Source organism: Urtica dioica, chromosome 10 (assembly GCF_054948205.1).
Source record: "Urtica dioica subsp. dioica isolate 48M chromosome 10, U.dioica_male_clone48M_v1_H2, whole genome shotgun sequence".
Lineage (NCBI taxonomy): Eukaryota > Viridiplantae > Streptophyta > Magnoliopsida > Rosales > Urticaceae > Urtica > Urtica dioica.
Genome location: NC_142765.1, coordinates 20,082,221 through 20,097,254, shown reverse-complemented (window position 1 = coordinate 20,097,254; position 15,034 = coordinate 20,082,221). Strand labels below are relative to the sequence as shown.

At 37.8% G+C, this 15,034-nt stretch overlaps 1 protein-coding gene across 1 annotated transcript; it reads right to left on the bottom strand.

The window, feature by feature from the left end:
• Positions 1–10,012: 10,012 nt before the first annotated feature.
• LOC149383839 (WRKY transcription factor 72A-like) lies at positions 10,013–14,336 on the bottom strand. The gene is made up of 5 exons (XM_089628920.1): positions 14,023–14,336; positions 13,448–13,537; positions 11,995–12,597; positions 11,733–11,846; positions 10,013–11,351 (listed from the first exon to the last, which is right to left on the bottom strand). The coding sequence occupies exons 1-5, from the start codon at positions 14,146–14,148 to the stop codon at positions 10,341–10,343; spliced, it is 1,944 nt and encodes a 647-aa protein (XP_089485046.1). The 5' UTR covers positions 14,149–14,336; the 3' UTR covers positions 10,013–10,340.
• Positions 14,337–15,034: the final 698 nt, after the last annotated feature.

The window sequence follows — 15,034 nt, the reverse complement described above, 5'->3', positions numbered from 1 at the left end:
TTTTGGCCTTTTGCGGTATTACTGTGTATAATGGTTGTGCTATTAATCTTGAATGAACCATCCTTTCTATGCTCATCAAATTAGTTGTCACTTTCCCACTTTGTATGTAGCACTATTTATGGGACAACATCTAGTCACAAAATCATGGCAAAGTACACTATCTTATCTCGAAAACGGTCTTGGATAAAATTATCATAATATATATAACCTTTTATTAGTGATAGCTAAGAGACTGGAACGACTGAAACTTAAATTTGGGGAAGTATAACGTCTTCCACATACTGAATAGAAGTCATATTACTTGTTTCCTAAATTTTGTTTTAAATAGATTCGAGATGATAAAGGAAATATAGCGCGGGAGAATAATATTTAATGGTAAATATAATATTACTTTTTTATTTATTAGGATAAACTTCAGATTTTATCTAATTTCAGTAGTTAATACTAGCAGTAGTACTTGAGTAGTAGGTTGATTGAAATTATCAGTATTGATACTAGTAGCTATACTTTAATAGTAGTTTGATTGAAAATAAGGTTAAAAATGTCGACTGTTAATTGATTATAAATTTTCACTGGAATTTTTGAAGTTTTGGGGCTTTATGACTCAAGTTCGATCGTATTCGAAAAATTGCAGGGTATCACCCTTTTATTTACAACGAAGTGAAGAAAGACCTGTCGATACTTGGATACCTTTCGAAAAATGAAAATTTTCCGATTATCATGTGGCGTTTTGCGATTCAAATTTGCATAGGGAATAATAAACATCACTTAACATCATGTAAAAACTTGGGGTTAGTTGTGAACTGGTCGACTAAGCGCGTAACCAAATGAGGTGGAAATTAATGACATATTATTAAAAATATTGCCATGAATCACATGAAAAAGTGCATGCAAGTGGTGACCCAACAGTAGATATAATGGTGAAAACGGTATGAGAAAAATGTTTTAGTTCCGTGAATCGCTAGTCACAATTTGGTTCGGATCAATCAAGAAACCTCTGGCTTTTGAGTTTGAATCCAATCGTAGCATTGTGCAACACCAAGAGGAATCGGACTTTTGTGAGAGTGACCATAAATGCAGAGAGAACCGGAGTCGTCTTGATCCCAATACACTTCAACCATCACATCTCGAGGATTTTCCGAATCTGATCCCTGAATTCCCACAAATTTAGCTCCCAACGGTATTTGTGAAGTGCAATGAAATTTATCAAAAACGGTAATCAAAAGATTTGGCGGGAAAGATATCTCAAGCTCCGCTTGTCTCGAGATGTTCAAGAAGACTTCTTCGAGTGTTGTTAGGCTGGTATTCCGAATTCTTCTCTCTCTTGAAGCTCCTCGAAAAATTTCTTTTTTCGGTTGCCAAAATTATATGGGAAATTTCATCTTTTATGTATTTGGATTGAAGAAAATTGAGGATTTTAGATTTGAAGCAAAGAAAATGCCCAAAATTAGGTTCCTTCCTATGGATACAGAGCATTTACCTGACAACTTGGAGTTGGGAGATTGAGACCAAGAAAGGAAGCAAAGACATGTGACATAATTCTCTATTTAAATATGCAAAGTGTATAAATGTTTGATAAATTGATAATCAATGTTTTTTTATTTTTATTTTTCTGTGGAGCATAAGGTTAAACATCCATTGGCAAGCAGAGATCAAACGGAATAAGCACAATATATAATTCCATAAACTCTTAAAAGCAGATTAGTCAATCTGTCACTTTTTGAAACATAATACCAACACACTCGTTCACCAAAGTTCGAAAGTCTCTTCTCAACTACTATCCCAAATGTGGCTTACGGACCAGAATGAAGTACATAGGTGTGAAAATCTCTTTTCTGAAAACATAAGGATGATTGTTTGTTTATTTATTTATTTGTTTGTTCATACGAGGTTGAACATTCTAGACGGAAGAATACAGCTTACTTTCCACCTTCAACGAGCACTTGCACGCCTTTCTCTAAAAAACTTATAACGCTTAGGCTTCCCTTTGGAGCTAGGCAGATTGTTTCGAGGACTTTGACATAGAAAGTCAAACAAACTAAAACTTGATGGTACGTAACAAGCTGCTTCCAATTTTCTAGAGCTAATTTAACATGGTTAGGGAAGTAGAATGATTTCCGACGTACCATGTTTTTTGTAGTGTAACGGCCTATTAGAGTAAAGTCTGAGAAGGCTTTACAGCCCTTAGATTCAAACTAAGTTATGTACACGTGTAAGGCCATCATATAAACTCTTGTATGTATATATAGTCAAATCAAGTCAATGAGAAAATTAGTTGAGCAGTTACACAAATCAGTTATGATTCCTCTCTCTCTCTCTCTCTCTCTCTCTCTCTCTCTCTCTCTCTCTCTCTCTCTCTCTCTCTCTCTCTCTCTCTCTCTCTCTCTCTCTCTCTCAGAGCTTGAGTTCTTGAGCTTAGCATGGTAAAGGAGTTGCACATAAATTACTTAGAGAAAAGTGACTATTGTCCAAAGGTAGTGTAGGAATTTGAATCCCCAAAAACACTGAACTCACAAGAATTCACACACACACACAAGAAATTGTTGACGAGGTTCAGCTCGAAAGCCTAGTCCCCGCGAACTCCTCAATGAAGGTAGTTCGAGTGTATTATCAAGATCAACGCCGTTCTTTCTTTCACCACTGTCTTTACAAAGTACTTCAGACCAGTGAGAAAACACACAGAAAACCCAATCGCTCCTATTTCCCTGAGAAAGAATTTCCCTCCCTCACAGACGATTCACTCTTCACTCAGCATGTATCCCAATCCTCACTTTTTCTTCTGAATAGTACTAACTGATGATAAGACTGCCTAACTAACTAAGATTGGCGCTGATTTATAGACTTAACCATCAGAGTCAATCTCAGTCGTCAACATCTACACAACCCGTAGATTCTTGACACGTCAGCACACACGTATAACAAAACCAAAGACGACACGAAAGAAAAGGAAACGACACAACTTGAAACTGATATCTTCACAATCTCCACCTCAGTCTTCAAGTGACCTTGATCTTGCATACACTCAACCAACCTTTCAATTGATTCATTGTTCGATTCTGTTCCTGGTCACGTTGCATCTACTCCAAGAAGCTTCAGACATAACCGAAACTTTCCTAGAGTTACCACTTTTGTACCACAGTCTGCCGGGTTATCATCGGTGCTGATCTTCGCGATGTTGATGATGCCCTCAGTGATCTTCTCCCTGATAAAGTGGTACTTGATGTCAACGTGCTTAGTCCTGTCGTGGAACACTGGATTCTTGCACAAATGGATCGCACTCTGGCTGTCGGAGAAGAGAGTTGCTGTGCCTTGGAACACACGTAACTCCTTTAGCAGTCCTTGAATCCATATGCCTTCCTTTACTGCCTCAGTGGCAGCAATGTACTCTGCTTCTGCTGTGGACAAGGTTACAACTGGCTGTAACTGTGACTTCCAGCTCACGCAATTGCCATTAATCAGGAACTGATAAGCGGTAGTTGACTTTCTGCTGTCTTTGTCCCCTGCGTAGTCAGAGTCTACAAATCCCTCCACCAGAACTGTACTGCCTCTCTTGTGATACACCAAACCCACATCAGTGGTGCCTTTCAAGTATCTTAAGAGATGCTTCATAGCCAGCCAGTGTTCCTTACCAGGATTGGACATGTACCTGCTAAGAACACTGATGGCATGAGCGATATCAGGTCTTGAACACACCATGGTGTACATGACCGAGCCAACTGCACTTGAGTACGGGACATCTTGCATGGCCTGCTTTGCTGATGCTGACACAGGGCATTGACTCGCTGAGAGACTAAAGTGATTCGCCAAAGGTTGAGTCACTAGCTTGGCATCTCTCATGGCAAATTTGTCAACAAGCTTCTCTAAGTAACCATGCTGAGACAAGGCCAGTATCCCCTTTTTCCCGTCTCTGATGATGTCAATTCCAAGGACCCTTGAGGAATCACCTAAATCTTTCATATCAAACTCTTTGCTCAACATCTTTTTGAGTTCTGATATTTCTGTCGCTGAACTACTAATTAGTAGCATATCATCAACGTATAAGAGAAGGTAGACACTTTCCTGAATCTCACTTCCTTTGAAGTATAAACATGCGTCATATGAACTCCTGTTGTATTCTTGCTCTATCATGAACGTGTCAAAGCGCTTATACCATTGACGCGGCGACTGCTTCAAACCATACAGAGATTTCTTTAGGAGACACACCATGTCTTTGCCCTAGTGCACTTCATATCCCGGTGGCTGCTCCATATAAATGACTTCTTCCAAGTCACCGTGAAGGAACACTGTTTTTACGTCCATTTGCTGTAATTCCAAGTCATACTGGACCACAAGGGCGAGCATTATCCTTATGGTTTTGTACTTCACCACAGGAGAGAAAATCTCATTGTAATCGATTCCCTCAACCTGTGTGAAACCTTTTGCCACCAGTCTGGCCTTAAACCAAGGCTTGTCAGAGCTGTTCACACCTTCTTTGATCTTGTAAAGCCATCTACATGTCACCGGCTTTTGATCTTTGGGCCGGGGAACCATGACCCAGGTTCTGTTCTTGTAGAGAGACTCAATTTCCTCTCTCATTGCTTCCTTCCACTTTGCTGAGTCTGATCCAGTAACATCATCTTGATAGAAGAGAGGCTCATTCATCTGTATCTCCAAGGCCGATGTGAAAGCGTAGGCAAGGATCTCGGAGTATGCAGAGAACCCATATCTCTGAGTGGGCCTTGACACTCTCTTCTCTCTATCCCTTGTCAGAAGGTAGTCAAGATGTTGTTGAGGTTGCTCCGAGCTGCTGTGACTTGTCATCTCTTGTTCACTGTTGTCTTGCTCGTGATCAGCTTGACCACTGGACTCAGTAACATGCCCTGAGACTTGAATGTTCTGGTCTTCATGGTCACTTGGGGTGTTTAGACCTTGGGGTTGTGGTGATGTGACATGAGCTGCTGGCTCCACCTGAATAATATTCTCTAAGGTTTCTGCAGGGTTAGTGACACTCACATCACTAGAACTTGGGTTAGTACACGCTTGACATGGGAAAACAGTTTCATTAATATCACATCTCGACTATTGATAATTTTGAAACCATTACCTTCCCTTACCCACAGTCTATACCCCTTTGTACCTCGGGGATATCCTAGGAACACGCATTTGATGGCTCTTGGTTCCAGTTTGCCTTGACTTTGATGAACATATGCAGAGCAGCCAAACACTCTCAGGTGGTTGAGATCAGGTGGTCTTGAACTCCACTTTTCTTCAGGTGTCTTGAATTCAATTGCGCTTGAAGGGCATCTATTCACAAGGTAAGCATCGGTGACCATTGATTCACCCCAGAAAGCCTTAGCCAACCCGGAATTGAAAAGCATACTCCTAGCTTTGTTCAGCAAAGACATGTTCATTCTTTCTGCAACTCCGTTTTGCTGAGGGGTCAGTCTCACAGTTTTATGCCTTTGAATACCCTCATTGGCACAAAACTGATCGAACTCAGCATTACAGAACTCAAGACCATTATCTGTTCTCAAAGTCTTAACCCTTTTATCAGTCAGATTTTCAACCAAAGTTTTCCATTCTTTAAATTTTTCAAAAGCCTGATTTTTGTGTTTCAACAAATATATCCAAACTTTTCTGGAAAAATCATCAATTATAGATAAGAAATAGAAATTACCACCATGTGTAGCGGTTCTTGAGGGTCCCCACAAATCTGAGTGGATATACTCTAGGACTTGAGTAGATGTATGTTTTCCAGAGGAGAATTTCTGTCTGTGTTGCTTTGCCAAAATGCAGTGCTCGCAGAAGTCAAGTTTACTGACTTTATCTTTTCCCAGCAATTTCTGATTGCTCATGAGTAGTAGGCCCTTCTCACTGATATGGCCTAGCCTCCGGTGCCACAGTGTTGTCTTGCTGTCATTTTGGGTAGAGGCAACAGACACGTCTCCATGGAGAGTCTCTCCAATAAGATAATAAAGACCTGCTATCTTGGTTCCCTTCAAAACAACATCACCTTTTGCAATATACATAGAGCCTTGCTCTATTTTGTTAGTATAACCCAAATAATCAAGAATTCCAATAGAAATCAGGTTCCTAGACAATTCAGGAACATATCTAACATTTTCAAGAATCTCACAACACCATCAGCCATCCTAATGCTAACAGTTCCTATACCAGCAACAGAGCAAGAATGGTTGTTACCCATGATTACCTTCCCTCCATCGAGTCCATGGTAGTCTGACAGCCAGTGTTTGTTGTGAGTCATATGGTAGGTGCAACCAGAGTCAAGAATCCAGTCTGAGGCTTTGAGATTCCCTGATGCCATGAGGACTTCGCCGTCGTTGTAGCCATCACCAAAGTTTGTCGAGTCTTGGGGACCTTGTGATGTGCTAGCTTGGTTTTCCTTGTTCTTCTTAATCCATGAGTAACAGTCCTTCTTGATGTGACCCATTTTGTTGCAGTAGAAACACTTCTTGTCGGCGTTGGGGTTGGGACTCTGGTTGTTGGTCTTGGCAGGTGCTTTGCCATGGTTCTTGGCCTTTGAGTTGCTACCATCGGTGTTCTTGCGCTGATGTTTGCCACGAGCCATGTGATTTTCACCATCACCGGAGGTCTTCTTGTCAGCTCTGATTTTCAAATCTTTGGACTTGAGCGCTGATATCACTTCTTCTAAGTTGATCGACGACCTTCCATACTTGATCGCCGACTTCACCTCCCTGTATGCCTCTGGAAGGGAATTGAGAATAATAATTGCCTTATTCTCATCGCTGAGCTCTTCCTTGTCACCGGAGTTTGCGAGCTCGATTGTCATTTTCAAGAACTCATCCAAATTGGCTTCCAGAGACTTTGATTGTTCCATTCTGAACCCAAAAAGCCTCTCTTTCAAGAAGATTTTGTTGGAGAGAGAGCGAGATTGAAACATCTCCTCAAGTTTCTTCCACACCTTTGACGGTGTATCTTCCTTGTCAATCAGGCGGATAATCGAATCCGAAAGGTGAAAGATTATCGTGCCCATGGCAGTCTCAGACATTTCTTCTCTCTGATCTTGAGGAATGTCTTCAGGCCATGGCACAGGGTCGGAGATGACCCTCAGCAACCTCTGTTGAGCGAGGAGAGCCGAGATTTTCCAACGCCATATACGAAAATCGCCGGTGCCGTCAAATTTCTTGATGTCAATCCTCATCGCTGACGATGGATTCCACGAGTGAAACCCTAGGTTGCTCTGTTGCGTCGAATTGGTGTTGGTGCTCTGTGCTGGGGGTTCGTCGCTCCGATCTTGATCGCCGGTACGCTCTGCGAGGCGATTCGATTCTTCTGACTCCGCCAGGGTGAAGAATTTCTGAGGATCAAGAAAGGAGAAACTGTGAATTCGCGATCGACGCTACGAAGCTCTGATACCACTGTAGGAATTTGAATCCCCAAAAACACTGAACTCACAAGAATTCACACACACACACAAGAAATTGTTGACGAGGTTCAGCTCGAAAGCCTAGTCCCCGCGAACTCCTCAATGAAGGTAGTTCGAGTGTATTATCAAGATCAACGCCGTTCTTTCTTTCACCACTGTCTTTACAAAGTACTTCAGACCAGTGAGAAAACACACAGAAAACCCAATCGCTCCTGTTTCCCTGAGAAAGAATTTCCCTCCCTCACAGACGATTCACTCTTCACTCAGCATGTATCCCAATCCTCACTTTTTCTTCTGAATAGTACTAACTGATGATAAGACTGCCTAACTAACTAAGATTGGCGCTGATTTATAGACTTAACCATCAGAGTCAATCTCAGTCGTCAACATCTACACAACCCGTAGATTCTTGACACGTCAGCACACACGTATAACAAAACCAAAGACGACACGAAAGAAAAGGAAACGACACAACTTGAAACTGATATCTTCATAGGTAGGTACCAAGGGACTTATGAGCCTATTGCTCTATCTCCCAAATCCCCTTTTTTTTATACCAAATAAGAGAGAGAGAGAGAGAGAGAGAGAGAGAGAGAGAGAGAGAGAGACCATATAGTATCTTCATATGATAAAGTTACCTCGAACCCAATTGTTTTAGAGCTTCAAGGCATTTTCTTGTCGACGCCCATCTCAATTTCTTCCCGCATCGATAAATTATTGAATCCGATTCCTAAAGACAGGAATAAATAGAGTACCAAGTGATATTCTTACCTTGATCTTTTTCTTGGTTATCGGGGTCAAATGTGTCAGTCATGCACCATTCGTGTACCGCGAAATACTGATAGGGTTTAAAAACTCTGAAAATCTCTTTGTAACATCCGAACTTGCCACAAGGAAAATGAAAGTAAATTTGTCAAATAAATTAAGGGTCCACGGGAAAATAACCAATTTAAACGTTTGATATTGCTAAATAGCCAACGTTTGGTAAATCTTAAGTAAATAACCATTTTTATGTATTTACATACGTAAATCTCAGATAAATAGCCACCTCTATATATTAGACCACGTCATTATTTACAGCTATTTACCTAAGATTTATCAAACTTTGGCTATTTAGCAATGTTAAACGTTTAAATTGGCTATTTTTCTAATTTTTTGATAAATTAATCATGTTCAGTATTATGGATTCAATCTCAAAACCAATTGACAACCAAATGAGTAATTTATGAACTTATAAACCCTTATTAGACTCCATTCTCTTTCAATTTGTGAGGCTTAACAGAGAGAGAGAGAGAGAGAGAGAGAGAGAGAGAGAGAGAGAGAGAGAGAGAGAGAGAGAGAGAGAGAGAGAGAGAGAGAGAGAGAGAGAGAGAGAGAGAGAGAGAGAGAGAGAGAGAGAGAGAGATGTTTAATTCCAATTCAAAAATCCAATTATACAAAATAAAATGTTAGAATCTGAATGAAAGTATTTGAATTAAGGAAAAAATGTACAAAATAACAATTTAAAACTAATTGATTAGCAAAATAACCAAAATTTCAAGTTTTCAGTAAAGTAGTCAAATTGTCAAATATTTTTTGACAACAAGATTAAACATTTTGAAAATTATTATAAGCAATTTATTAGTTTTAAAATTATTAATCTTAAACTTAATTTTATTTTTGAAAACTGCTCATTTTGGCTATTTTTTAATTTTAGGAAAACCTTGATTATTTTACAAATTCTTAACTTTAAATCGGATATTTATCCAAATCTAGGTTAACTGTGAACAATTAATTTCGGTCAAAGGTTAAATATTGTAAACCGATAATATCTCAGCCCAATTAACCGAGATTAACTGATTTAAATGGGATATAATTAAGTTCGAATATCTGAATTTATAAGTTAATATTAATAGCGTTTAATTATAGAAATTGTAATTGGTAAACGGTAATGCCCTATTAAATGCATATTCAAAACGAAATATATCACGCCAGTATTATTTGGTAGTGCACTATTAATTGGTAATGCACAATTGTTACGCCAGTATTAATTAAAATGTTCAAAAACGAATTTGTATTCTAAATTATCACGCAGTATTAGTTGAGTTGAGTACATGAATATAGCAAGTTTTGAATGAAAAATATATAGTATTAAATACAGCGTCAATTTTTAAAATGAATGCATTGTTTTTTTTTTTAATAAATACTAGATTAAAATTAACCGTCCAGTTAATAATTTTGATGCATAATTTTAATTAATAAATAAATCAAAATGAAATATTTAACAGAATCTACACTTTTACTTTGACCGCGTGCGATGGCTGTTCTCATGCTGATGAATTTTTTTACTAATTAATTATCTACAAGAGAATTTTACTGTATCTCTGTAAGTATATATTTACAAATATTATCAAGTCAATTATTTTTAAACATAATGTGTCTCATTTCCACAGCATAAAGTTAGTTATTAATTGTTGGCCGAATCATCTATTATGCATATTGTACCAAGCAGAAGGCAAGAATTAAGAGTAACAAAGAAATTTTAGGTACTAAGAGTTGATCAACCACGTTATAGTTTACAAATCGTAGTAAAATGTTGGTATATAGAGCTTACGTTGACCATATTACATTCTAGTATTGTACTATTCACATTGCATGTGGCACATATTGATATCCCTTCACATGGAAAGGAGAAAAACGAGTAGGATGTGCAAAGAAAACCCAATAAAAAGTCCATAAATAGTTGGGGTATCTTTAATTATTTCATTGAATCAAACGTATATATATGATGAACTTTCCCTACTTATGAACAACTTCAACTTCATGTAACAATTTAATCAACAAAACACTAAAAAAAGTATTAAATAAAACATGTACCAAGTTTCAAATATAAACAAAATCTTTGCCAAAATGTGCCATGCATATATGCACATGCATGAAATAAAAAAAAATAAACAAAACCCTTCAATTTTTTTTACCCTTCATCTGGAGACGCTGAAGCACTTTTGGATGTCGAAAACGAAAGCGAGTTCGACGACAAGAACATCATCGGACTCCCCGCCGCAGGAGGATTCGCCGGAGCAGACGTTTTATTCAGAAACGTCGACGCGCATCCGGTGGCGGATAAAGCGTTATTAGTAGTAGCACTAGAAGTAGTCGCCGGAAAATGTACTTGATGGTCGCCGGAGTTCACAATGGGCCACTTCAAATTCGGAACAACTTCTCCTTGAAGAATGTTGCTGCTTTTGCTACCGTTGCTTCCTTGCCCTCCGCCAATTATGGACGTTAGGGCTGCAGCTAGGGCTGACTGGAACGTGGGGTCCGCGGTGATCGCCTTGGTCGCGGCCGCGATGGCACTAGAATCATTGGCACTACTAGGGCTAGGGTTTGTAGATATCTTGTGGTGGATGTAGTTTTGGTAGTAGTTGTTATTGTTGGCATTAGGGTTTTGCGAAAACGGGGTCGAGATTTGTCTTCCAAGGCCGCCTAGGGCGGCTCGATATTGCTGCGCCTGAGCCGAGGAAGTGCCGTAGTTCCCCCAAGACATGTTGCTGCTTGTGTTGTTGGAATCCGAAGAGCCAAAACTGAGGCTTGAAGAAGGGTATGTATTGGAATTATTAGAAAATTTGTTGAGAAAATGATGAGAGGTATTATTATTGCTATTGTTGTTGTTAGGGTTGGGTAAGTGGGTTGAGGTTAGGTCAAGAGTGATGGTTGGGTGTGAGGCTTGGAAGGAAGAGTATGTTGATGCGTTGTTGGGCATGTAGAATTGCTTATTGTTGTTGTTGGAGCTTTCGAAGGTATTGAAGCCGGCTAGGGCATCGGGACGGGTCGCCGAGGAGGAAGAGGATGAGCCCGAGAGGAGCATCGTGGCCGCGGCTGAGGTTGTGGAGGCCATTGCCGTGGCCGCCGCCGTTAACGGGTGGTTGTGGGTCCCTTCGTAGGTCGTTATCAAGATCGACATGTCGTTTGCACATCTTTGTACCTGAAATCAATTTCAATTTTTGAAAAAAAAAATTAACAATTAAGTATTGAGATCATTTTCTTCCAGGTTTAATAAACCTTTATTTTTAGGTATTATTCCCAAAATATGAGTATATTGATTTTTTTTTCCCATTATCCTAAGCCTTTATTCCAGCGACCAAAATTATCATAATATACTTAAAAAAAAAAGAACTTGCTAATAAAAAATGATGAAAAAAATCCTTCCATATTTAGTTTGGTTGGAGTAATCCCTTATTTTTATTAACTAGTAACTACTGGCAAAGTTCTACGGCTACAAATGTATAACGTAGTCTTGTCAATGCTACTGTTGAAAATTTGTCAATAAGTAAATTTGATATATATAAAAAAAATTGTATAATACCTGTTTTCTCACTGGGCATGATGGTGCAACAGTGCAACGATAGTATGCTCTAGGGCAAGGATTGCCTTTTGCAATCTTTTGTCCGTACTTTCTCCATTGACACCCATCATTCATCTGTTGCACAACCATAAAAATTATTCATTATACACAATATATGATCACAAAATTAATGGGGAAAAGAAAAACTCTGATAAACCCTAACCCTAAATGCGTATATATAATATATCAATTATTATTATTAACGTGAACTTGCACTAATTACCGTTGGGGTATCGCATCGCGCTCTAACGCAAACCCTAGCTTTCTTAGCCGGGTTTTGAGATTCCAAAACTTCTTCCTGCTCGGGCGTGGCTCTCTTTGCCGGCTTCAAGGCTTTGCTTGGCGGCCAAGTCTCTCCGGCCTCTTCCTTCCGTTCTTCGAAGCTGCTCTCGGTGCTAGGGTTAGATCCCGAGGGCCCACCTTGATCGGTCGCTCCCGATTTGTTGGACGGCTCGCTAGCGTACTTGCAGTCTAGCCCCAAAGACAAGCCTTCTCGGCCATCATCGTTGATCGCCATCGTTTCTTTCCCGTTTTTCGAAGCCGGAGCGACACGATGAGTGTATTTATCGTCCTTGTGACAATTGCTTTTCGGAAGACCCGAAAAGTTTCCGAGAGTGAGGGAGATGAGTTCGGTTTCTTCGCGTGTTGTTGTTGTTGGATTCATCATGATGGATTTTTTTGAAGCTTCTTGTTGGACAATGTTGTTGAATTGCATCTGTAGGGTTTGGTATTCCTTCATTATTCTTCCCAAGTCCGTTTTGAGCCTTACATTCTCTTCCCTTACCTCACCCATTTCAGCTTTCGTAGATTCTAGCTGATTATTGGTCTGTATATATAAATCCACCAAAAAAAATATATTATTAGAAGCCAAAATAAAATTCAACTACTTTAGATATTTTGTTTTATTTTTGCACTATTATACATAAGAACAAACCACAACCAGTCACATTTCTCACTTTGCTTTTGCAAAATGACAAGTATTAATAGACTAATTGAACTGACAGATTAGAAAATAATACTCACTGCTACTGTCAGTACACCAAATGGCAAATCCATGGTAATTAATTTTTAATTATAAAATTTACATTTTTTTAAAGTCTTATAACTGGCTAGCTAATGAGACCCTAACGGCTACCAATATGCTGTGTATATTATGAATTTGAACTGTCAAAATATAGCTCAGATGATTTTCAAACCCTTTTGTTTACTTAAACGAAACTAACGTCTAAAATACTGAAATTTTAGGACACGCAATTTAGGTATTGATTGATAGAATGCGTCTGTGATTTCTCATTCTTATGGTAACTAAAAGCAGACTAGATACAGCTAATTAATTATTAAGTTGTTAAATTTTGGAAGCATTTAAACAATGCAAGCGATACAAAAATAATAATATGAAAATTGTCAAAATTTATGACCAAGTTGGAACACATTAATGTAGCTTCCGTGTAGAATATTGACTTTGAAACTTATGATACACGTAACTTTAAAAAACATTTAGTAAATTATCAAGTGTCCATATTATATATATGTATATATATTTATGTTATTTAATTACATCTATATATACGTGTGTATTAGTTAGTTATGGAAGATTCGTCTTGCATCGACTATCAATTAAGGTCATATGCATATGATCCGGTTCATAATCAGGCTATAATGAATAGAGATTTAACCTGGTTAATCAAGTCTTTCTGCTTAGGTGATAATCTCTTCTTCTCTTGATCATTTCCAATCTCATCATTATATGATCTTCCGTTTCCAATCTGCAGTTAGACGTCAATAATAAACCAACCCAATATACATAAATTAGTTCTACAGAAAACTTATATATATTAATATAGAAGAGACGTATAGAAATTGATTGGAATTCATTGAAAGGACTTGAATTTTATATATTTCAAAAATCAACCGGCATATAAAATAACTTATATTGCATGTGCTTAGGGAACCTAACACAAGATCTACTGATTCATTAATGAGTAAACGAGCTTGAAAATAAAAATCTAGATCCTCGAATAATAACCTAGTCTTTTTTTTAACTAACTCCAGAAAGTTTTCGATTATTAACCTATCGAATATGATTATGATCCCATGATTTAATTGATCTCGAAATCAAGTAAATCAATCAAGAATGAGAAAAAAAAACTTTGCTAAAAAAAGAAAGAAAGAAGGAGACAAACTTTGTTAAATAAAGGAAACGGTGAACAAAAAGAGATGATAAAAATAAATAAAATATTGATGATTATACCTTTAGAGAAAAATTTTGTGTGCTATCTTCTTCAATATCTTCATGAGATTCAACGTCTCTCATAGCATCTTCCTTCTTGACCACAAGACCTCCATGACCAGATGATTTTCCAGAAACTGGTTCCATATATATTATAATTATATATACACACCCACACACAAGTATACAGAAGAAACGTATACAAAGCTTTCAATATCTCTATACCCTTTTTGTTCTTTGGATAATATGAGAGGTTCTTCTTGTTCTCAAACCCTATCTTTCTATATATAGATATAGCATGGAGTGTTTGACCAAAAAATTATTTTTAAAAGCCAACGAAAAACCCCACAGCCATCCAATCAAAATTAATTTGATCTTCCACTATATTAACCAACAACTTTGCAGACAAATTAAAAAAATCGAAATATGTCAACAGTTCAATATTATTTCCTCCAATTGCAGTACAAAAACTAATAAAAAAATTAAATACGGAAGTAGTGAGAAAGAGAGCCAGCTAATAAAAAATTAGTCTGGCTGTCAATAAAAAAAAATACACAAAGAAACAAAGTAAGAAAGGGGTAGAAGAAGAAGAATTCAACTTCAACGTTGAGATTAGTAGATATGATATGCCAAAAGAAAGACTAAATGTTATAATACAAGAGTTTTAGCCGCAAAATTCGGTATCCACATAATACTAGTTGCTGTACCATCGTTGAAGTTTCGTATTCTACAAAAGTCTCACATGGTAGGGTTGGTTTATATTTTTGATTTTTTTTTTCTTCTTCTTATTCCTTCGGTTGGTTGTCGTTATATAATTTAAAAGTATTTAAGTCAACCTTTGGGTTTTAGATTTAAGCAAGGTTTTAGACTTGTTATATTCTAATAGCAATTCAATTCCGAAATTTAATTAAGGCATATGGGGCTTAGAGTGTTGTTCATATTCTTTTTGGAACCAATTATATTTGTTGTACATTTTAAATTATACCAACAAATTAGTATTTTCCGAAATGTATGAAGGACGTGCATTAAAATA

What these genes read in the sequence shown, in the direction of transcription:
- LOC149383839 (XM_089628920.1), bottom strand. Translation starts at nt 14,148, where the DNA reads ATGGAACCAGTTTCTGGAAAATCATCTGGTCATGGAGGTCTTGTGGTC. An exon ending in AGAAAGACTTGATTAACCAG is followed by an intron (nt 12,598 to 13,447) that starts GTTAAATCTCTA and finishes TTATATATACAG; the next exon opens with ACCAATAATCAGCTAGAATC. An exon ending in CATGCCCAGTGAGAAAACAG is followed by an intron (nt 11,352 to 11,732) that starts GTATTATACAAT and finishes AATTGATTTCAG; the next exon opens with GTACAAAGATGTGCAAACGA.